Source organism: Arvicanthis niloticus, chromosome 5, assembly GCF_011762505.2.
Source record: "Arvicanthis niloticus isolate mArvNil1 chromosome 5, mArvNil1.pat.X, whole genome shotgun sequence".
Classification (NCBI taxonomy): Eukaryota; Metazoa; Chordata; class Mammalia; order Rodentia; family Muridae; genus Arvicanthis; species Arvicanthis niloticus.
This window is the reverse complement of record NC_047662.1, coordinates 38,207,951-38,232,376: the sequence shown is the minus strand read 5'-3', so window position 1 is coordinate 38,232,376 and position 24,426 is coordinate 38,207,951. Positions and strand designations below refer to the sequence as shown.

Genomic DNA, 24,426 nt, shown 5'->3' with positions numbered 1-24,426 from the left:
GCTCATTTATAGGGGGCTGCAGCTGGGGCTGGAGCAGTAAGAAAAGATTCCTACTAAGTATGAGGCTACAGAGGAACCTATATTGGCGGCAGACAAAGGAGGAATGTTCCAGCTGTGAGCACAGTGTGCAAGCCAGCCAGAGACCCAGAGGAGAGGCAATGGAGAGAGTTCTGGTTGGAGGCCCGCCAGGCTGGGGCCACAATGTTCTGTCTGTGCTTGCCACCCAAACCCAGACACAGGCTCCCTGAGGGCAGGGTTGAGCTGCTCATCCCTTGGTCCCCACTGCTCTGGAGACCACTTGGCGCCTGTTGTAGAGTGCTTGCCAGCGAGTGACTGTCATGCACAACACTATAGGTACATCATGTACTTAGAGAAGCTTAGAGGATGGAAGAAGGAGCCCAGCCCTTATTGTGGAAGGCTCCAGGTCTCTAGACTCGAGGTGAAGGAGGGAGGAGAAGAGGCTAACATTTTGAACTGATGGGACTCAGACCAGGCCCCACTTCTGGTGAGCCTTGCCCTAAATCCAGTAGGGGCAAGGTTTGGGAGGTGATGCTCCATAGCAGAGAGGTTATGGTGGTAAGTTGAATAACTGGCTGTGATGTGGCTGGCTCCACTAACAAGTTCCTACTTTATGATTGCCCCGAAGCCTTCCTGACTGCACCAGGGAGACAAGCCCTAAAACTTCCGGATCCCCAGACTTTTGAGCCTGTGAGGCCTCTGGCTGCTGATATAGCTCCACATAGAATGACGTGCAAGGGTAGGGTCCAAGCCCCATGACCCTGGCTTTCTGCATAGTTTTCTGTGCACCTTATATACAGCCTGGACTATGATTCAAATCTGGCTGGACCACTTGCATTGCTGGGGGACATGACTACTGCCTTCAGAGATCAGCAGTATTTCTAGGCACAGGCTCAAAGGAAAACTGAATTGACTGTCCCCCAAGCTCAACCCATGCCTCTCTCCCCCAGCTTAGAATCAGCTGTAGGCCTTGTCCTTGTCCACCCCTTCTTCCATAAGGAGCGGGAGCCCTGTAGTGTAAGTCAGGGAGCTTTGCAGTCAGAGAGATGCCCTGGCTGCAGGAGTGAGATTGATAAAGTAGCCTTTGGAAACTAGGATGGACCAGGGTCTGAGGCCCAGTGCGCTTTACCCCCTAACTGTATACACTCTCACTCCTCCATCTCCATCCTCAGCAATGATTGCTCCCTGGTGCTGCAGCTGCAGGTCACTGGCATTGTTAGTGTTTATAATGAGAGGGCCACACAGAAGTCCTTCCTGAGAAGCCTCTGGTCCCTAGGCCCCTGAAGGGCACAGTAGCCACATATATGTTTTATGCAAACAGTAGACAGTAAAGTATTATTACTCAGAGTCAAGATAATTGACAGGAGTCAGCAATCTCCTTCAACCATGAACCCGGGCTGATCCAGATGAACCAGACCACATAGTCACACTTCAAGGCTCCTCTGTGAACCCTTCTTCCCTCCCTGCCCTCTCCCACTACAAATCCCACACTGTTCTTACAAGAGTGGCTAACTCCTCCATGGGCCTGGGAGTTTCATGGGAGGCAGCAAAGGGTGCTGGAGGTGGCCCCTAGCCTGACATAGGGCAGGACCTAGGAAGGCTCTCGGGGAGTATCTACTGGGTAGATGGGTACAGGGAACTGGGTAGTTGAGTATCATCAACAGACCTGGGCACTTGGCCATTCCTAGTCACAGGTCAGGGGAGCCTATACTGAATCCCTCCCCCATGACTTCACCCTAGCCCTGCCTAGCCCATATCTTTGTCACCCCATCACACAACAATCTCTCTCAGGCTCTAGAGACATTCCATGATATATTCAAAATGTTATCATATGCCCTCCACTTAAACTTGTCATGGGAGATTTAAGGCCCCAGACAAGTCTAATGACATCATTAATTTGCTTCTCCCCCAGCCCTGGCCCAAACCCAGGCCCCATCCTTGGCATGGGGCCAAAGCCCATCATCATGAGACTTATAGAGAATGCTAGACAGTGGTTGGGAAGCCCAAGGGAAGCTGAGTATCCAGTCCCACTTCTTCATGGCTTTGAAGTTTCACTCTTTTTCTTGTTCTTAAAAATAGCTTAAGTCCCCCTGGGGAATCCTTATATAGATGCACCTTGTGGGCAGGAAGCAGGGCAAAAAGGAGGGGTACCTGCTCATAGATCCCATGATCCACAGGAGAAATAAGGGGATCATATCTTCTCCCTTCACATCTCTCTGATAGTTCTAATAACCATCTGCCATCTATGTAGGTCACCCTTCACTGGTAATCCATAACATCACATATGAAGGTACAATGCAAGGTGTCGTTATACATATATTTTGTGTGTGTGTGTGTGTGTGTGTGTGTGTGTGTGTATAGATGGATGGATGGATAGATAGATAGATAGATAGATAGATAGATAGATAGATAGATCCCAAGCTGCACTGTCTGTGTGGTTGCAGGACCTGTGCTCATCCACACTCTACCTCAACTGCCGCTCATCCTGCTCCTCCATTCACTGACTTAACAAACACTAGCAGGTAATAAAGCTTGGCCTCTATCCTCTCCCAGACCCCATAAATGGATAGAGACGCCTTTGAAAGGTGTGTTTCCAGAAATAATCTTTCTAGTCATGATCTGTCTGTTCTCCACCCTGACTCAAAAATCTTTAGCATCTCCTGGAAACTGCATCAAGTCAAGTGTAACCTGTTGTATCAGGGCTGCCAGTCATCCCTCCAGTGTGGAGGAGGATAAGAACTCCATTCCCTCATTTGTCTATCTGCCAAGCAGTCAGTCTCTGGGTGCCAACTCTTTACTGGCCTAGGCATGAGCAGGGCTGCTGTGCACACTGTACACATTGTGCACGTCTCACGCTGAGACAATCACATCACTTCCTTCTCCATCCCAGAGCAGTAGGTCCGGCTCCTTTGACAAAGGAGCCATACGGTGCAGGTGCTCTTACTATCCATCTCTCCCACTGGTCCTTGGCCAGCAGAGCAGAGGCAGATGTCCTGCCTTCCTCACAAGCCCTCAGGGTTCAGACGCTGTTGGCTCCCCCATCTTTCTCAGAAAGGATGTTGACAACTCCTCCGAGGTTATAAAAAGCCATGTGCTTTGGGTAAGAAGCCATAAAAATTGACTCTTCTAGGGGACTAAGATCTCTAGGAAGTTGGTGTCTTTGGGTACAATCTCTCCTCATCTTTCAGTCAGGACTAGTGTTTTGTGACTTGTGCTTGGCTAAGTGACAATGAGGAATGTTCTATGAGCAGGATCTTTGAGGATGCTATGGCATGGGGGGATGGGGAGGAAAGACAGAGTGTTTTGATTTACCGCCTTACTTTCCCCAGCAGCTCCATGCACACGTTGCAGGAGACAGTGCTAGAATGTCTAGACCTACCTTCCAGGCTAGAGAGATGAAACAATAAGAACAAAACAACCCAGAAGAGGCAGTGCAATCTTACATTCAAGTTTGACAGGCATCTTCCTCCTCATAGCAGGCCCTGGGGACTTGGAATGACGTGACTTTGTCCTTGAACTCAGAGATCCCTCTGCCTAGAGCACATCCACAGAGCTGTTGCCAGGCCTCAGGTTGTGTGGAAAGTGACACAGTAGAGAGGGGAAAGGACCCAGAAATGTAAAGATAGACAATCCTTAGGCAGTGTATCCCACAAGCATCAGTCTGGAAAGATCTGTGATCCTGGGATAGTTTTCAAGAAGTTTCTGCAAGTTTGAAGACAGATGGGCAGATAGTGGCTTAGACATGAGAAAAGCTGAAAGTTCTGCACTGCTCATCTCTGTAGAGCAGGATTCTGAATGTGGCCACAGTAGTGATCCTCATCTCATTTAATCCCTCCCATCAGTCCTTCCCACAAGTGAGAGTCAGGGCGCAGCAGAGTGGAGCGGCTTGTTCAGTATACCCAGCATCAGAACTGAATTCAAAGCTCAAGTCACCCTCACCCCAAGCCCTATGGCCTTCTTGCCATGGCTGTCATCTGCACCCTCTTGCTGAACTGGTTTCCTTGTCCATGTCATGCTGGCCGAAGGAAGGACATAAGGAACCCAGCATGGCCCTACTACCCCGGGCCCCAACCTCCAGAGAAATACCAGACAGACCTGGGTGTAAGTCTTAGCATCTGGTCATAGAGCTGAGCTTCATTACACACTGGCTGTGCTCACACACGTCTCAGGCTCTTTCTCTCCCAGGCTTGATTCTTGTGTACAACTGTAGCAATGTTCAGCTTTGAGGGTATGCGTGTTGATGAGAAACAGGGAACAGAGAGCATGCTCTAGGGCTTCAGAAAGGTAAGTCGCCAGACCTACCTGAGGTTTATCTGACGTGTGCCCTGCTCCATCAAGACCTAAAGGTGGTTCTGTCTTGCCATTGCAGCTACCCAACTTCATCAACACCACCCTCCCACCTCATGAGCAGGTGACAGCCCAGGAAATCGACAGCTACTTCCGCCAGGAGCTCATCTACAAGAGGAATGAGCGCATGGGAAAGAGGGTCATGGCACTGCTGCAGGAAAACCAGGACAAGATCTGCTTCTTCGCCTTCGGAGCAGGTTTGGCTCTGACCTCTACTTGTCAAGGGAAAAGCTGAGGCCCAGAAGAGAGTATGAAAGCTACGTGGTACCCAGTAGCAGAGCCAGGACCCTAGTGCTTCCCCAGCTTCTGACCATGTCTTCTCTCATAGCATCTCCCTTGGCAAGGGAAGCACCCCCTGCCCAGTCCAGGTTAACTTTCACGGCCCCTTCAAGTACCAGGTAGATATATATGAGCCCCAATTTTTCAGTGCCCATCCCAGCATGGACCCATTCAACCTAAAACCAGGGCTAATTATAAGGGTCTTGTGGCCTTGTGAGTGAGGAAGGGAGACAGCCCACAGTTGTAACTCCAACTGGGCCATATGTCATGTCACCTTAGCTGGTATTTTCTCAAGGGATCAATTTTCTCTTCTGTTAATGGGAAGGACAGCATTAACCACTTGATGAATCTAAAGTATCCATGTTATAGTGTAGTTATAAGGATAGGTGACATTGGTGGGGATCCAGAATGGCAGTTGCAATCATCATCATCACCATCATCATCACCATTATAATGAACTTAAGCATCACCATGACAACACAGGGCATAAGCTTAATGTTTCTGAGGATCTTTCTTCTCCTGCAAAGGGATCTAAAGATATCTACACAGGCTTCTTTGGGACCCTTATTCTTTCTCTCTTCCTCCTTACCCTTCCTTCTTTTCTCTGAATGTCTCCAATGGCTGCACTGGGGCCAGGATTGTATACAAGTTCTGTGTTAGTCAGCTTTGGTTCAGTGATTTACAATAACCATTGACTTCTTGCCACTTAAATTTGTGGAATCCACCTGTGTTCTGTGAAAATTTAAAAATAGCTTACAGCTGGATGTGATGATGTATACCCATAATCCAAGCCCTCTGAATACAGAGGCAGGCAGATCTCTGAGGCCAGACTGGTCTGCCTGGTAAGTTCAGAGTCAGCCAGAGATATATAGCAAGCCCCATCTCAAACAAACAAGATGGCAGTTACAGATATGCTCCTCAGTCCACTGCTCGGCCTCTCTCCCTTTGGCCTTTACCCAAAGCCAAAGCAGTCAGTCCAAACCCCTAAGCCAAGCAGTCAGTCCAATCCACAAGGGCCCCTGTGGACATCCAGACTCTGCAAATGGGGCTGTCCATCATCTATCTCTGTACCTCCCCATCCCTGTTCAGCTCCAAGGATGTTGAGGGTAAGAGTTGGGAGTATATTTATCCAAGTTTTTCTTTCCACTTCTGAATCTTTATCAAAGTGAGGCTTGTAGGAGGGTCTCAGAAATGGATGCAGGCCCTTAGAAAATAGCTCATGGAGGCCACGGAAACTGTACAGAAAGATCTCTGGCCCCTCAATGACTCTGGTATGATCCACTGTGGCCTCCAGCAAGTCTTCTCCCCTCTTATGCCCTCAGTTTACTCACTTAGACAGAAGGAGCTGGCTTCGACTTGAACTGACTTGAATTACAGGCTGTCTAGAATTCTGGCACAGGTGTAAGGGACAGGTGGTGTTTCCCATGGGATCTGGGAGGGGCCCTAAAGGAACCCACAAGAGCAGAACCTATACTAATACATAGAGATGGGAATATCACCCTCCATCTTGCAGAATATCTGCAGGGTCCCTGGTGTGAGCCATGTAGCTACGAGGATCTGTGCAAAGAAGTAGCCCCTCAGCATCTCTTCTCTCAGTCACCACCAGCTGCCTCTAGGCAGTGCATTCTGTACTAAATGGCCTTGAGTGAATGCAGAACAGCCACTGGAGTCCCCTGGATCCCTAGTTACTCAGAGTTGAAGGAGCCTCCAGAGAGCAGTCACTGAAGGAGGCCAGTGAGAGAGCAGGGTGCCCATCAAGAACAAGCCCCAAGATGCAGGTGTAAGGTTACCCAGAGCCTGGTGGTCTTTCACACCTGCTTTCTCTTATGGCCGAGGAAGCTGAGAGCCTAAAGATGCAGAACACTGACCTTCTCGTGATGCTCCGAGCCCACAGGGCACAAGGATCCACTCAAACTCTCTTTCGAATCAAAGCATCCTGAGGGAAAAAGGCATAGCAGCAGGATAGGATCTCAAAGTCCTTACTTGGCAGCATTAAAAACTGGTAGCTGTGTTTAGCCCCACATCCATCCACATTGCTTTTATATGGGAAACAGTTTGGCATAGTAAAAGAGAGACGAGGGACAGGGTGCTGCCAAGTTCAAGGCAACTTCTGTGGCTTTTATAAAGCCTCATTACCTAAGTGAGATGGCTGAAGCCGCCAGTATAGAAAGAGGGATTCCAAAAGGGTAACTGAGGAAGGAATAGAAGAAGGGGAGAGAGGTGAGCTCCAGGCAGAAGAGGGTAACTCCTCAGTTAAAGTGTGTATGGGCAGGTAGCTGATGACTTCCAACCAAGTCCACTCTTTCAGCAGAAAAATGAAGCTGAGAAGGAAGACAAAGGGCTCTTGGTTTGAAGAGGGGAAAGCATTTGACGTGAATCCAAGAGAAGCTGGACAGGAAGTTAGGGTGGATTTAACTCTTGAGCCATTTGTGATGAATTGCTATCAGGTGCCTAGAATGTGGTGCTCTAAAAACACACAGCAGAGCCCAGCATAAAAGAGTGCTGACCGGCCCATAATGTCTGCTGGGGACCATGATTCTAGCAGGTGCCTGTCCTACACTTGCTTCCTCTGCTGGCAATGAAGGCCCGTAACTCTGTCAAGCTGTAGGTTGTTAGGATTTCTCTAGCAATACCCAACAACTAGAATTTAAAGATGGACACTCTACCCAGCTGCCTCCTGTGTTTACCTGCAAACTGCCTGCTCAGTGACCATCCCCATGCATGTGAACTATACCATAGCAGGGCCCACAGTCTCAAAGACACGGTGAACCAAATCATACAGAATTGAGTTTATTCCATTCATTTCCATTCAGTCCCAGGGCATCTCGTTGGGGGGGGGGGGGGAACCTTAGTCCTCAGCAGTAGGAAGAAATGGCAATGTTAGCCTTCGTTCTAGGAAAAAAAATCTTAGTCTGTTTATTTGTTCAGCCACCCAAGGATCTTGTAGCATTTTTTTCAATAATAAAATGCATGATTTAGGAACTGGAGGAGCTGAGTTAGAAGCATGAGTCACCAGCAGGTTGTGGGGTGGGGAAACAGGTAACCTCTGGGGTCCATTCATTTCCAACTCTAGCAATTGGAAGTTGTCTGTTTCTGTGTTCCTAGCATAACATAGTGTGAATAAAACTCCAACTTCTGGCATTTCACAACCCTTGGGCCTCGGCATCCTATTGCTCTAATTGCCTGGTTTGCAATATCCTGGCTCTCTAGTCTCATAGCATTCCAACATTCCAGCATGGATTGTTTCGATTGTTCTTGGAGACTTGGGAGTAGTATGGAGCCTTGCAGAACCTGGACATGCCTTCCAGGGGAGCCACCAAGTGCCCCACAGGAAGCAAAGTCCAGACAGAAGGCAGGCAGAGTCAGAGACAAGAATCTATTGCTCTGAGTATTGGGACATCCAGGACACTCAGCCTTCAGGCTGCTGAATGGCATGCAGAACCATACTTATGGGCCTGAGGCAGGGAGACATTAGTGGTAAAGATTTAAAACTTCATGGAAAGGAGATGTGCCATTAGCACACTTTAGCTAAAGGCAGTTGTGTTGGCTGAGATATAGCTCAAAGATAAAGCATTTGCCTCACATTAATCCAGCACCACCAAAAATGAATGAATGAATGAAGCAACTGTTTCCTGTACACTGTCAGGCTTGACAATCCACTCACAACCATCATGCTCAGGGCCCCCTGTAAGGATAGGATAGCCCTTCTGTTCCATTTGACAGACAGGTGGAGATGCACACAGGAAACAAGAGAGCCTCATAGCTCTGGTGGTGAGTTTATTGGGATGCTCAGGCTCCCCAAAACACCCAGCTGCTGCTTGAGCCCTCCATCCTAAGCTCCCACAGTGTCCTTGAACTTCGTTCCCACACTCTGCTCAAAGAGCACACTGCCATCTCTCAGCTCAAATTGCACCCCCAGAACTTAAGATGCTCACTCCTCCCTCATTGAATGAATAAATGGATGAATGAATGTGATGCCCCTGAAGTATGCAAAGCAGAAGTGTCAGCCACTCTTATGTTACCCCCAAGAGCCAGAACCTAAGTCTCTGCCCCCATGGTAGGTATTAGGGGCTCTCGCAACATTGCATCTGCCTTTTGGAAGGTGAGACTACAGTACAAATAAAAGGCCTGAGAACTCACTAGAAAGAGAGTCCTGGGTCCCAAGGAACAAGCCACCCAGGCTGAGGCAGGAGGCAGGGGCTTAATGCTAAGCAGGGTTTCTTGGGGGTAGCAAATGGTGAGGAAAGAATCTGTGAGAAGAGTAAGCCACAACAAGAGCTAACTCAAGGCCATGAGGGTGAGAAAGGGAAACTGAGCTTGGTGACATGGAAACAGCCTGCCTCCTGAGATATTCCTGTAGTCTTCCCAGACTCCTTTCTACTCCCTCTGCACAAGTGACCCATGAGAGGTGAGGTATTGGGTTTCTTCCAGCCCCTGCATCCCACATCCTATGCTTGTTGGCAGAGGTTGACTTGGAGGTTTCCTAGAGAAGGTGGGAACTGGTTGACACGTCCCTTATGCATGTCCAGAGACCCTCCAGTTTTTCTCATCATCCACATAGTCCTTAAGACAAGACCCATCCTTCCCTGTATTTCACCTGCTTCTCTGCTTTGGGACAGAAGCCACTCAGAGCTCTCAGATGATCCAAGGACAGGCAGCCAGAGTCTGGGATAGAGATTGCACTCCCGGGGTTTCTTGCCCTCACCCACAGCACCCATTCGGGGGTTTCTTCCCCTCACCCATAGCATCCATGTTTGTCCCACTTCCCAACACAAACATGAGGCTACACCTTCCAGGAGTGCTTCAGAATTTCCAACAGTGCTAAAAGGAGCCCTGCCAAACCACACCACACATGCATCTAGAGCTGCCAACTTTGCAATGGCTACCATTCTTGGCCAGAGCCATTACCATTCAATTCAGAGCAACCTGACAGGCAGAGCAATACTCCCTTCTGGCTTGTGATTAGATGTCCTTACCTAAAACAGGACAAGTCAATAAGAATTGTGGGCCATGTCCCCCAGGTTGTCTCCAGGGCTGTGCTGTCAGCAGAAGATCTGAGAATCCCATCTATGGGCTCAGCTGAATCGTGCCAGGAAACAAGAGAAGTGATAGACTAGAGTGTGGCCTTTGAAACTAGGCTGTAAAACACTCCAGATTTCCCCTGGAAGGTAGCTCTGGACTGGTCAGTGCCTTCATTTCTCCTGGTCTGAGAGTCCCCTCGGTAAGTGGCCTGAGAGTCCCTGAGTAGCCCATGGTCAGTGCCAGACACAGCTTAAACAGCCTGTCAGTATAATCCTGTACAGCCACTACTACTCCAGGACCCCTGGTTCCTCTGAGCCTTTGATCCTCCAAGGACCCGGATCATTATACACTAGATGAGGAGCAAGAAGAACTCTGTAGCACTGCATGGAAATCTCAAGAACTAAGACTGGTGTTAAGTAACAGTGAGGCTCGGGACAATGTCTCAGTGTTTTATTGCTGTGAAGGAACACCATGACCACAGCAATGCTTATAAAGGAAAACATTGACTTGGGGGTGGCTTATACTTTCAGAGGTTTAGCCCATTATTGTCATGGTGGGAAGCATGGGAGGTAACAGGCAGACATGGTGCTGGAGAGGCAGCTGAGAGTTCTGTATCTTGGTCCACAGGCAGCAGAAAGAGACTGTGACACTGGATGTAGTTTGAGTATAGGAGACCTCAGAGACCACCCCCAGAGTGACAAACTTCCTCCAACAAGGCCACACCTCCTAATAGTGTCACTCTCTACGGGCCAGGCATTCAAATACATGAGTCTATGGGGGCCATACATATTCAAACCACCACAGACAGGATGAGCCTCTATCCCTAAATATGTCCTAGCCAACAGGAGGTCCTAGACCCTGGGATACTGAACCTCAGGAAAGAGCCTGGTGCTACAAAGAGTGATTGTCCCAGTACAGCTGGGACTTGCAGTCATGAAGGCCATTATGAATCCCACCCTAGACTAGCCTAGGCAGACCTAGCAGTCATTGCTTATGTCTGTAGTCATCTGACACCAGAAGGAAGAAGGCCATCTCTGACTCTTCTTGGCATCCCACAGCCTAGCATGCATTAGATGCCTGTAAAGGTTTTTAGATAAAGTAATGTGGTCACCAAGTCCTCGGGACCAACTAGCCAAAGCCTCTGGGGCTTCTACCTCACCCTGAGTTACCCTGAGTCACCCTCAAATGACAGGTGCCAGCAGAGATGTATCCCCCTGACCTCAGAGCAGAATATTAACTTGGAAAGCGTTTGATTCAAATGACCTAAAAGCATCAAGCTCAAGGTTATAGAACCAAATGGATGCCTTGATGACAGAAAAGGGTGCTTTCTAAGAGGAAATTCATACCCAGTGACATCCTGAGGAGGATGCCCACTTAACAGCTGTCAGATAGTGACAGAGACCTCAGGGCACAGGCTGCTCCAAACAGGAGCCTCCCCAGAGCCCAGAGGCTGGGTATTGTCTGGGCAGCCACCTCCACAAGTGACTTGCTATGGACATACCTGAGCCATGGCTAGACATAGACCCAGCTCTGCCTTTTATACCTGTGTGACATGAGCAAGTTAGAATATTGAGCAGCTGAAAGAGAAAATGAATCCAAACATTTGGCACATTCTGCCTGCCAGGCAGTTTGTCACTCAGGGTGTTTGTTTCCACCTTCGCCACACTGATGGCAGAGCAGAGTTGGTCTTTCATCCATTACTATTTCATTTTTTGTCCCTGGTATCACAGGATCACAGAGCAAAGGCTACTAAAGAAAGGGGGCTGTGGCTTCACCCCCAAATCACCAACTCCAGAGGATGTCCTTGTTTCCCTTGCCACACCCCAGGAAGTAGAGAGCTTCTTTATGGCTGTCAGACAATTGCTAAGGAAAGTGTTTTCTGGTCCCATCTAGAGTCTGCCCTCTTCCTATCCTGCAGCAGTCAGAATTCCACAGCTTGTCCCTTCTGCCCCAATGCCTACAGTACCCCGCTTCCTCATTCGCTTTATATTGGTATTAGCACACATGGATGTCTCTTCGATCTGCAACATTCCCTGCTGCTGTACTCTCGTGGCTACCCTCTCCATCCTCCCTCCAACGTCATTCCCTGGTCCCTGTGCCCCTTCATCACTGTCCTGTGTGTACCTATCTCTCCCATGGGTAGAGACCACAGTGTGTCTCAGAACCTGACATGAGGCTGGCTACTCAGACTGTGTCAAGTCTGACCCCAATGAACTGAGAAGTCAGCCTTTTGCTGGGTGACTGCAGAACAGGAGAGGAGGCCCAGGTCAGCCAGGTCCTCTCCACACAGCTCTGAATAGACTAGAAGCCCTGGTGCCCCTCATTATCCACCCCTCCTGTCACACTTCCTGGGGAAAACAAACACAGCTCTGGTTTGATATCCGGCCGGAGGCCCTGGCAGTAAGATTCGCATTTGAAAGTTTCCCTTGCATTAATTTCAGACGGAACATAAATACGGACTTGGGATGCCTCTTCCAGGAGGAGAAAACTGGAAACCCGCATGCTCACTGGAGAGAAAACATGTGTGCTGGCCGAAGGCACCCGCGTTACTCTGGAGCCTGTGCGGGGGAAACATCTGGTTCTCTCCTCCTCCGCCACCCAGCCCCCACTGCAGTCTTGAAATTGCCCAGTTAATTGGCGCATTGTTCATGCTGAGCACTTGCCACACTTTCCTCTCCAATCTGCTGAACCTTGGAAGGTACACGCGTTTCTGACCATGTCCTGCCCCCGACTATGATCTTGGCATCTCTGCAGCTGCCAAGTACTTCAGAGTGGGGCGTGACGGAGCTTGCCATGAACTGGATCAGTTCTGGGGACGAGCCCAAAAAGCCTTACCTCGTACCAGCTGTGTGACCTTGGGCAAGTCCTATTCCCCTCTCAGAGCCTCAGTTTCCTCATCTATAAAGTGGGAGCACCTTCAGTGGCTACTTGAGGATGAAATGGAACAGTGTGGTCTGGAGGCTTCTAAATGTGTTCAGGTCACCACCCAGTGAAACCATACAGGGGGGAGGGCCCAGGAAGCCAGGTGGTACATATGGGGAAGCTGAGACACAGAGAGGGAAAGGGAACTGTCCAAGGTCACAGGGTTCATGGATGGGCTGAGTATTGTGCCCAGGCTCTGCCCTGCCCTACCTACCTGTGCTAGAGGGTCAGGTGGGACTGGCAGACTATGCTGTCTTCCAAGCCTTGTTCACTGGCACAGCCCATCATACACCCAGAAAAAAGGAACCTCTTCTCAGCTCTGAAACGTCCCACTGCCCCTTTCCTGCTTGTATATAGATGTCTGTAAGTGGCCCCTGGTTTGTCTCAGGGAGACAAGTGAAGCTCTGTACTACCCGAACCTGAATGTTCCTGATGACCATCTAATACTGGCCATCCTGGGGCCATCTCCCCACTATGCTTCCAACTCTGGTCCTCTCTTTCCTGACTTCTTCCTCTTCCATTCTCTATGCGGGTTTCATCTCATCTCTGTCCTGTCAGATCCATTCATATTCTCTCTCCCCCTACCCCCAATCTAGCTATCTTTCCTGTTCCCTCTTCTCTCCCTGAAGTTGTTACCACATCTCTTACAGCTGGTCTCTGTCCCCTCTTCTTCGTCCTTCTCTTTTGCTTCCCAGGTCCTGAAGTTTTCTCCTCCCCACTCCCATCCCCGCCCCCCATGTGATAGATAGATAGTCCCTTTGCTTTTCTTCCCACTTTCTTCTTTGTGTCTCCTTGGCTCCCTGTGCCCCGCCTTCTCTCTCCTCTTCTGTTGTCCTCTCTGGACTCAGCAAGCAAAATGGAACGTGTCTTCCTGCAGAGAGCTGGCCAGAGAACAGCTGGAAGCTAACGCTGGAGGGAGATGCTGAGTGGTGGCCAGGAGCCCCAGGGAGGCCGGGCAAGCCAAGCAGGCTGAGCCCCAACATTGTGGGGCCCCTTTGGAAACCTTCCACCACCTTGCCGGCAGGTTCCAGCATGGGGGTGGTGCCTTGTTCAAAATTTCCAACTTTGGAGACAAGCCTAAGCACTGTCTGCCAACCCCTGGGGACAGCATATGCTGGACCCTGACTCTAGGCTGTATAGGGGCCAAGCTCCTAGGATTGGTGGGATCTTGAGGAGAGTCACCAAGGGCCAGGGCTGGGCTACAAGAATGGGGGAAAGTTGGGTCTCCTGGGGACAGGATGAGATCATGGAAAGGATGTAGAGTAAAAGGCTGTGTCACTCATTCATTCAACAAACATTCGTGGAGCCATGGTGGTGCGCCAGATTTGGGCTTAGCTCTGGGGACAAAGATGAATCAGGCATGGCCCCACCCTCAAAAAGCTTATATCCCACCCCACCCCCATCAGGTGGCTCTGTGAGAGCGCATTATGACAGAGTCAGCTCAGGCTGTGGGCAGGTCAGGTTAGCTGCAGTGGGAAGGGAATGGAAAGCTCTGCAGTGTGGCTGCAAGTGGTGGTAGCTGGGAAGTCCAGTGGATTTGAGAGGAGACGCCCTCGGTCTCTGTTGACTGTGGGAGGATGAAGGCCAGCGTAGCTTGAGTAGCAATGTCTAGTAGAGGAACAGTGATAGCATGGAGGAGGTCAAGCAGGGTTAGTGGGCCCCGTGGGAGGGTTAGGTAGAGATGTCCATGGGCCACTGAGGTGGTCATCACTACTGCGGGTAGCTGAGGTGTGAGGAGAATGAAGAGAAAAGAGGCCAAGGGCAGGCTTCACAGCTCCTGTTTGGCCTGACAGAAGAAAACCCACAAAGGGTGTCACCAGATGAGTTAAGGATATGGTGACAAGGGCACAGGCCAAAAGGAGGCTTGGGCACTAAGAAGCTGCAACTGTGGGTCTCATGAGACCAAGCACCAGAAAGGGTAAATGTCAGGAACACTGGCTGGGATTCAGGATTACACCTAGAAGGGTCCCTCCTAGGGCTGACAAGGAGCATGGAGGAGAAGTACCATTCTCCTATCCCGGGAGGAAGGATGAGAAGGGGAGAGAAGAGTGTGGTTCAGAGGAGGAGAAGGTAGAAATTTGAGCCAGACCTGCTCACTTACTCCAAGTATCCCCAGACTAAGGAAAGCAATCCAATTCAGAAAGCCTTAAGGCTGAGGGAGTGCCAGGGCTCTTAAGTAGACACGGGAGACATCCAGAGCTCAGAACCAAGCAGCATCCCTTGAAGTCTATACCACAGAAGCCACATAGAGCCATGCCAACCCTGGGCCCTCAGACAATCCACAATATAGCCTCAGTCAGTGGGTATCACCTGCTTCTCCTGGATATCATACAATTTGGAGTTTTCACTGGTAGCTCTTGAGGACTTCTGGGAAGATGTGGGGACCACAGTTGGACCATTGGAGCTTATCATTAAAGCCAGTTCTCCATAGACTGAGAAGGAGACCTATCTCATTGTCCAGAGCTGAGACCATGAGCTTCTGGCAGAGTCCTTCCTCCTGGGCACTGAAGACAGCACCCACTGCTCTCTTCCAGCTTGGCAGAGCAAGTGAAGGAGGTGGCTCCAACCTAGCCAGGGACAGTTTCAGCTCCCTTAAGATGACATCCTGATCCTAAGAGCCAGAATCTGAGACAGAGAGGAGCCAGAATGGGGCCCAGGCAGTCAATCATCATCCAGCATGGGATATGCAATAGTCAGTGTTCACTGAACCAATGGCATTAGTATATGAGGAGAGGGAGGGAGTCAAAGAGAAAAGAAAAGAGGAAATGGGGGAAGAGGAAAGGGAAAGGGGAGGGAAGAAAACAAAGGAAGGAGGGAAGAAGAGAGGGAGGAACATCTTTTCAGGGGGTCTTGAATAAAACAAAACTTTTCCCCGTGGACCATGGGCTAGGGAAGCCTGTGTTCATCCTGCATTTCAGTCCTTCCCTCTGACAGAGAAAACTGAGACCCTGGGAGGTAGCCTATGCACCCAAGTGTTCAGAGGAAGTATAGCACAGGCTGGGATAGCACTCCTGGCATCCTCCCCTGTAAGGTGATATTTCCAGTCATCTCCAGGTGGAAGGAACCAGAGGAGCTCTGACTGGCCAGCTAGGGAGATATAGCTGTGTGTTAAGCTAGAGGACCAGAGGGCTGATGGTAGCTCCTTTGCTCCAACCACTGCGCAGGGCAGGTCCTGCAGACTCCCTCTGACTCAGGGGCTTGTCTGTTCCTGCCAGCTTGTCCACTGTGTTCTCTGCCTCCCTGGGGCTGTCAGTGTGCTGGCCTTCCTGCCTCTCAACTGTCACCACTCATCACAGGCAATCAGAGCCAGGGGACAGTGATTACACCCCTGCTTAAATGCCCAGGTTCTGAGCTAAATGTGAGCAGGAAGGCATTGTTACCTTAGGGGCCATGGGGCAGACTTAGTATCCTGGAGCATTCAGGAAGCATAGGGCAGCCCAAAGTGCTTATACAACAAAGGTAGGGAGACTGAGGCCAGGAGGGAGGGAGAGGACAGCACCTAACTCAGGCAGTTAGTCCACAGTCACTTGGCCTCCACAGGACTCTCCTAATCAGAGCCTGGACCCTGAGTTATCCACCTGTGTATTTATGGTATCTCATACAAAACAGATGCACCACAAATGCTTACTGAAAGAATGAATAGTACTAGGAGGTAAGATGGACATCACACACACACACACACACACACACACACACACAACTTCTGGAGGCTACCTCAGAAGGCACCTCCTCTAGGTCACTGTCAATGTCTGCTGGGTCCAACATGGCTTCTCTAGTACCTGGGCCTCCATGAGTAGATAGTGAAGAAATGAATCCAAATGCTTAGATCCACACAGCATGTGCTAAGCATGTGTAAGACCCTGGCCATGTGTAAGGCTGTGACAAGGTGGCCTCTGCCCCCTGGAGGGCTCTCAGGGAACTGAGGAAAGGAGGCATGAGTTGCTGAAAGCATTTACAAAGAGGAACCATAGATCTGTTGGAGCTGGGGGCTTTCATGGTGCTAAGCCTTTCATGACTGTTGTAGGCTACCCACTCTGAGTGAGCAGGCACTAGGGTTTGCTTAGTAGCATTAGGCACAGTCATGAAATAGGTATCACTTGGGAGCCTTTACTGTATACCAACCTCTGTACGCTGGAGTCCTCACAGACTAGAGCAGGTAGTTATAATCACTCCTACTTTACGGGTGAGGAAACTGGAGCATGCAGAGGTACAGCCTGTGAACATCAGAGCTGGGATGTGGATACAGGCAGGATGGACCAGGTGTACATCTCACCACTGGGACATTATACTTGGATTTGAAGGAATCCTATTGCTAAAGTATAAGCCTTCTATGTCTCAATACCTGTCTTGAAGACCACTGTAGGACCTCCACTGGTATAATTCATTGGCCCAGACAGAAACCCAAGGGATGACTATCTTCTGGATGACAACCTGGCATATGGCTGAGACCATGCTGCATCTTATGTTCTAGGTCACTTTCTGGGGAACAACACTGTCATCGATGTTCTAAGACAGGCAGGGCTGGAGGTGGACCACACACCTGCTGGGCAAGCCATCCACGGGTAAGCATCAGGGTATATGGTGGCATTTTGGAGCAGGCTCGTGGACTGCTGTCTGATGACAAGCTGTGGTCACTGCCCCGATGACCTGCTCAGGCCTAAGGGTAGAGCTGTGCAACAGACTGCTATGAGATGGGGTCTGGTGAGAACAAAGTGGACCAGGCATTGGGGTGTTAGATAGAAGGAGGCTGCTATGCAGTCTTGTTGGGATCTCCTGGTGCAGTGGGTACAGGAGCGAATGTAGAATAAGAAATTCTGGTGTTCAGATACAAATAGATTTGACAGGGGCACAGGTGACCTCAGTTATTCCTTAGAAAGTCAATGGACAGACAGGCTCTGAATAAAGATGGAGCCATGGGAAGAAGAGGTGACAGTTTGGTTTCTTCCCTGTGTCTATCCCCACTGCATGCTGCCCCACCCATTCATGGTCCTCTGCTTCCTGCCTATACCTGCTCCACTGTTTCCTCGGACTGTACCCCTTCCTGTCAGGATACCCTCACTCTGCCTATAGAGCCATTCTCTCAACCTCTTCCTGTGTGGGTTCCTATTTTTCCCCACCCGACCTGTCCCCACTCTGGACTTTTCCCAAGGATGGGGATCAGCTCTGCCTATCTGTACATCTACAGTACTAACATCAAGCTATAACCAGGCTCAAGATCTCAGATCTCCTGAAGCTGTCAGGTCAGTGTCAGGCTCCTCAAAGTCAGAGATTCATGCTCCAGTCTTTATGTAGGAAGCTTCTCATCAGCCCACAAGAATGGCCCCATTGTGGTTACAACCCCTGCCATTAGGGTTACAAAACCCAACGTCTTAAGGAGGCTTCCTTTAATGACAGCCAAGCAGACAAGTGGTATTGGCTGCTGACTCTGCACGGGGCTTTAGGCACTTCTAACGCACGGTCATAGCCTGGCAAGGCAGGAACTATGAATATCCCTGATGTAGCTGGGACATCTGAGCCTATCATGAACTCACTTGCAGGACATATTTGTATGACAGTGCCCAGAGCACAGGCCGCTCCATACAATACTACCTAGTTCTACCTGACTTCTATGGGACCTTATGAACCTCACTGGTGGGACTCCATCCCAGCCTCCCATCACTTCCCATGAGTTCCTCCAGATGTTTTGGAGGGGGCTATGGCAGGTGTAGGGATAAAGGTAGCCTTGGGGTCAAGGCATTTCTCTAGTCCCCCCCCCCCACTGCCCATTCTCTCACTTCACCCTTCTCCCCACACCCCAGAGGTCCTTCCCGTTGAAGCTCATTGTGTGTGGCCAGGCAGGGCAGGGGAGGCCTGCAGGCTTCTATTCATCTTGGAGCTCAGGCATTAGAGGAGGAGATCCCTCCTCTGCCCCCTTGGACTCACTGGAGGCTCCATTCAGAGGATTCTCAGCCTCAGTCTCCTGTACAGGGAATGAAGGAACTGGTGGGGGGTGGGGGTGGGAATGCTGTGGAGGCAACAACAATAAAAGCCATCCTTGGCCACAGGTGCTTCCTGTAGCTATCTTTTTGTCTGACTGTTTTGAATTATCTCCTCAACAGCTGCAGCATCTCCAATAGCTTAGACCCTGGGAGTCTGGAGTTGCCATGGGGGTTGGGAGAGGATGAGCTGAGCCATGCCCTTTTTCTCTTCAAAGAGAGAGAAGCCCCTCACCCACACACTGTTGCAGTGTGTGGAATGGGAGGATAGGCTGCTTCCAGTCCTGGGTACCACCTCCCTCACAAGATGTTTGCTTGGACACAATTCCTAAAACCACTCCCGACCCTTCAGGGCCAGATGTCCCCAAGGAATTCCTTTTGGGCCACAGAAAGCAAAGAATAAAAGGAAGAATGTCTGCAGGATGAGAGGCATACCCTATTTGAGCACAAATTCCACAAACATGACTAAGTGACCCTTGAGGGCTTGCATAGTTGGGTCCTTTTGCTGGGTGGCCCACATCAGAGAGGTTTGGTAGGCACCAGGCACTGGGCTGGGTCCTCGGCTCATTCACACCCATGCCATTCTGATAAAACAGGCAACAGTATTCCTACATCCCCTTTCTACCCAAGCACGGATCATACATAATCTAGGCCGTGAGTTCTAACATGGGTTATAGACTGTATCTATCAGCCTTCGGGTTGAGCTCAGTGACTTAGCCCTGCGCCATCTGCATTTAAAAGACCATCAATAGACATCCAGTGCACAGATAGCTAGATGAATTGATAACACAAGCAACCTGAATAACATTAACTATTCAATGGCCTGGGCTGCCTATTACTGCCCAAAACTAGTCTAAGCCCTTCATCTGTGTTCACCTATAACCTCACAATATCCCCTGGAGTAACAAACCATCATATCCCCACTTTACAGAATAGAAAACTGAGTCACAGTGAAGTTAAATAACTCCCTTAGACTCCCTCTGTCAGAGGTATTGCTGAGTGAAACCGTGATCAAGTTCAAATATGCGCATAGACGTCATTTTCCACCCAGCCCCTCCATCCCTCTGCTCTTGCACCTGTCTCTGCCATGTGTGGGTATTCTCCTCCTCAGCAGTGTGGCCACCTGACAGCCTGTGTGTTTCACTCTGTCTTCACTTTAGGTATGAGCTATAGGCAGGGCTGTGAGCATCTGTTGAGGTCACTGCTGAGAGTTAATTTCAGAAAAGTGCTATCTGTGGGGAGTCTATGGAGTAAAAGATGAAAGAATGAATCAGTTTTCTGTCTCTATAACAGACAGTGGTTCCCCTGGGTCCCTCCAGTCTGTCCCAGCGGGGACATTGAAGTTCCCCTTGCCTTGAAGACATCCTCTCTGCATCCCCTTTTCACACATGGCACACTCACATTCTGTTCCCCTTTACAGTCCTGCTGCTGGGAGCCCAGCTCCCCCTCCTGAGGGCACCTCTCCTGCCAGCCCAGCTCCAGCAACCCTAGCTGCTGCAGTCCCAGAAGCAACCTCAGCGACCCCCACCACTCCTCCTGAGGAGGAGGATCCAGTCCTGTCCCCACACCTCCTGCTCCCCGACAGCCTCAGTCAGCTGGAGGAGTTTGGAAGGCAGAAGTGGCGCAAGAGACTAAACAAACACCAGCGGCCAAGGCAATTCAATGACCTCTGGGTCCGAATCGAGGACAGGTGAGCAGGGAAGGAACAGGTTGTATAGGAGAGGTTGTCAGCCTCTCCTAGGGCTTACTGCACTGCCACAGGCTCTGCTCTGAGCAAGGAAGGACAGAGGTGTCAGAGTGGACACTTGGAGGCAGGCTCTCTCCTGACTCCTGAGGATCGCCATACAGTGAGACCTCAAAACCCAAAGTCCCCGTCTGGATCTTAATGCCATCCAGTTGTGCCTTTATGAACATGAACCAATGTCTGGATCCAACTAGCCCAGGCCACCCAGGGAACCAGAACCTGACTGGTACTTTCCACCTCCTGGCTCTTCTACAGCCAGGTGGCTGAGCTACAGACAACAGACTGATGTAGTTCAGGCCCTGTCACAAAGGCATGCCATGCACTATCATAAAAAGACTGACAATGAGCAGGCATCAAAGCCACAGAGCCTTTAGATGTTGGTACCAGTGTCTCCCCTGGGCCACTGGAAAATGTACTCCTGCAGAGACCTCATCAACCCTGCCTCCCACTACAGAGGCATCACTTGTAGCTATATTAGCTGAGACACACTAAGACCAGTATGGGCTACCCAGCCTAACTGGGTACAGGAGCCTAGAGTTTTAGAGAGTTGCATCCTTCAGTTGTGGGAAAGTTTGCAGGCTACCAGCAGTCCACTAGAAGCTTCAAATAATCTGATTAGTCAAAGTCCTGGTCAGTGCAGGAATCTAACTCATAGAGTAACAGGGGGCTAAGCTGTCAGCTCCAGCGGAGTCCCCAGCCCCTAACTATATCTGAAAGCAAAAAGTAGATGAATGACATTAGACAGTTTCCTTTTTCCAACACGGGACCTGGAAAACAGATCCTGGCTTCAGGGAAAGAAAGCAGCTTTTCTTTGGCAGAGGGGAGCCTCCTCCACCCCAACAGGTAAAATTAAGATTGGCTGACACACCTCCCTCTGCTCAGGCTGGAAGAGAAGGCTCCACCAAAGAGCAGCTTGTTAAAGTTTCTCACTGCTTCTTGGAAAAGAGGAAGCCCTGTGCTCTCCAGGAAGCCCAAGTACAAGGCACAGGCTTCCACATTCAAAGAATTCCTTCCACCTTCCCAGATTCCCCAAATCTCCCATTTTCTGTGACCAGGCAGAGGATAACATGGAGCTCCCTTGCAGCCAGCCCTTCTGACAAACCACCTTTCCTAGAGCTTTGCTTTATTCCACTTCTCACTCTGTTCCTAAATCCAACAAGAGCCGGCTCTTCTGGCTCTTCCACTCCTGCCTCTTCCTGCACATCTTCTACCTACACTCCAGCAGTAGGGCCCCTGAGGGGCCTCTGGCCTCTGATGACACCTTGCACACCTCATTGATCAGTAGCAATCCTGAATGGCCCACAGGGATGCTTGCTTGCTTCAGGGCTCTCATTTCCTTTTCTGCCTTCTGCCTCCACTGGATCCTCACCAGGCTATGTGCCACCATAGTCTATGCCCTGTCCCCTCCACCAAATTGTTCTTGCTTCTCTCTGCCTAGGGTGGCACGCCATTGGGCCGTTGTGAAGCTCCCACTGTGCTACTTACATTCATCACATCGCATTGTAGGCCTATCAATAGTCACAAGGAACAGGCCTGTTTTGCAGGGAAGGAATCGAGTCATCCAGATGAAAGATGGTGCTGAGTCACAGACTCAGAACTGTCACCCAGGTCTAACTCTAGGTTCATGTTTGTCACCCACCATGCAAGTGTCCTTCTCATCTGCACCTGACCAAGCTCTCCCATCTGCCCTAGCCACCCATGAGAACCCTTTTCTTGACACCATTGCCAACACATTTCTTTGCCTTTGTTTCTAGACTGGGGGAATCCTGAACACAACTCTGGTTTAGATTGCTCCAGGCCAACTGAGGCCTCAGTAGAGGGAAGGGTCTTGGACTGTACCCTTGAGCCTAAGAAAGAGGGAACCAGGGATGCAGAATGCAAGTGCCTGGCTGGGACACCACCTGGAGCAGGCTGGCCTCCCTTCACCCCTCATTACCCCAAGATGTAAACACAGTGGAGGAAGTTTAGAGTAGCAGCAGACTGTGGCAGGATGATTTATGGGGACCCGTGGAGAGGGCTGGTGTGTCCACAGATGGATGCATGGCAGCAGAGTATTCGCAGGAATCCCTTACCTCTGAGCGAGCACCAGATAGACAGGCAGCACTGAAAGGTGTGACCAGGGCAAGTCAGGACAGAGAGCATTCCTGTAAAACATGGGCCTCTGACAATCCTAGTGACGCCATCTGCTGCATTAGGGCCTTGACTAGTTTCTGGAGGTTATGGCAACTCACATTCTCCATGTCCCCAAGTCTTTAGGCACACAGAGGTGTATGTGTGCGTGTGTGTGTATGTGTGTGCGTGTGTGTGTGTGTGTGTGTGTGTGTGTGTCTGTCTGTCTGTCTGTCTGTCTGTGTCTGTGAGAGGGGAGGAAGAGAAGGAAAGAGGGACACAGAGAAGTAAGGAGGCACAGTGGCTGGCACACCTGAGTTGGAAGCATGTTGAGGATGCACAGATGTAGAGAGGAGACTACCTTCTGACTCCTGGGCATTAGTTAAAGCCAGGCTCAGAGGTGAGCATCAGTGTGTAACAGATTTGGTGAGTGACTAGGTAAGTGCAGGCCATCCAGAGTGTATATGTCAAAGCCCTCGAAGATGGGAGAAAACAAAGTACCCCTCCAGAAGGACTCTGAAGGCCTCCTGTCCACTGCCCTCCTTGCTCAGGGTATTCCTCTCACATTCTTCACAATGTGATGTGGCCCAGGGCAGCTAAAGTGTCCTTGCGAGGCCAGCACCCCATCTGAACTGCCTCCACGAGGACTGGAGAATGAAGTCACTCAATTATTAAAAAAAAAAAAAAAAAATCTCTGAAAGAATCAGAGTAGTACTGAAGTCCCACTCCACAGGGCTTTGACAGTAAGAAGATGCTTGCAGAGCTGACATCAGCCCAGCAGTGACCCTTGCATAGCTACTACTAATGTGTTGCTTCCAGAATCTCTGCTCTGGGCTATCTCAGGCTTCAGTGTGCCCTAGGCTTAAAGCCTTCAATAAGCCATTGGGTGGGGGCTTTTCCACACCCAATTTAGCAAAGACATGTTGGGTACACACACACCTGTCACCTATTACCATGGATTGGTGCTGCTGGGGGACAGCGACAGATGGCTCCCAAGATATTGACAGTGAAAAAGCCCAGGAACTTCAGCACTACAAGAATCTGGCAATTCCTATCTATGGGCCCATTTTCACTTCAGGATGCCAAGTTCCTTCCATTACAAAGCTATTAGAAAGGAGCGCATGGTTAACCCACAATCTTCGAGGTCGAGGCAGAGGTGAAGGCATTCCTAGGGAGGAAGATCACGGCACAAGATGTAAAAGCCCCAGGTACTGGGTGGACACAGGGGGAAGCAGCCAGCATAGCACGGTAGCTTTGCCTACAACTGATTTCTTGGCCCAAAGACGCCAAAGTCCAGTTGAGAATCACAAGTTCTCCTCCAGCTGCTGGCCTGGAGGATCCTATCATACAAGCTCCGCATTCTCCAAGGACGGTGCCCCCTACATCTTTCCAAAGTTCTCTAAGGAAGTAACTGGATGCTGGTCTCTTCACTAACCATCCTCCATCACTTCCCAGAGACTACTCAAGCCGAGGGACTTTCTCTACCTTTGGCAAGGGGGCCTTCATATTTGGTTTTCAAAGAGCAAAAGGCACACTTGTGCCTCCAGTCAGGCACAGCCTCTCATATGAGCTAGAAAACTAATGTCAGTGATGCCCAGTGCCGAGGCCTGGAGGGCTCCTGCAAACCTCTCCTGCTCCAGGGAACCCCCAGGAGGGGTGGCACCAGGCAGTGCCTGGCACTAGACTTACTTGTCTGTACTTTTCCTTGGACTTCTGCCTGTGGTCTGACTTCTGGCTTTTACTGCTGGAAAGAAGTTCAAAGTCCCTGAGTCCACTCTTGCCCCTTCATTGTATAGACTGGGAAACTGAGGCCTAAAAAACACTATGGGCCCAATTTTACAGATTTGCCAAGGACACAGCTCAGAGCTCTATCTTCTAGCCAGCCAGAGGGGCCTTCCCACACTTGGGGTCCTGTCAGCTCAGAGCAGACTTGGCCCCTCAGTGCCAGCCATCTGCAGAGCCTGGGAATGTGCAGTGTGTTTGGTTTGGCCTCTAAACCGTTGTGCCATG

General features: G+C 50.2%; 1 protein-coding gene across 3 annotated transcripts in view; it reads left to right on the top strand.

Moving 5' to 3' along the window:
• The window catches only part of Trabd2b (TraB domain containing 2B), a 265,876-nt gene that overhangs the window by 235,815 nt on the left and 5,635 nt on the right, over positions 1–24,426 (top strand). For all 3 annotated transcript variants that reach the window (XM_076934439.1, XM_076934438.1, XM_034502426.2), the window contains 3 exons: positions 4,388–4,562; positions 17,060–17,150; positions 19,984–20,253. In XM_076934439.1, coding sequence (XP_076790554.1) covers positions 4,388–4,562; positions 17,060–17,150; positions 19,984–20,253 — 536 coding nt within the window. The remainder of the gene's footprint in view (positions 1–4,387; positions 4,563–17,059; positions 17,151–19,983; positions 20,254–24,426) is intronic.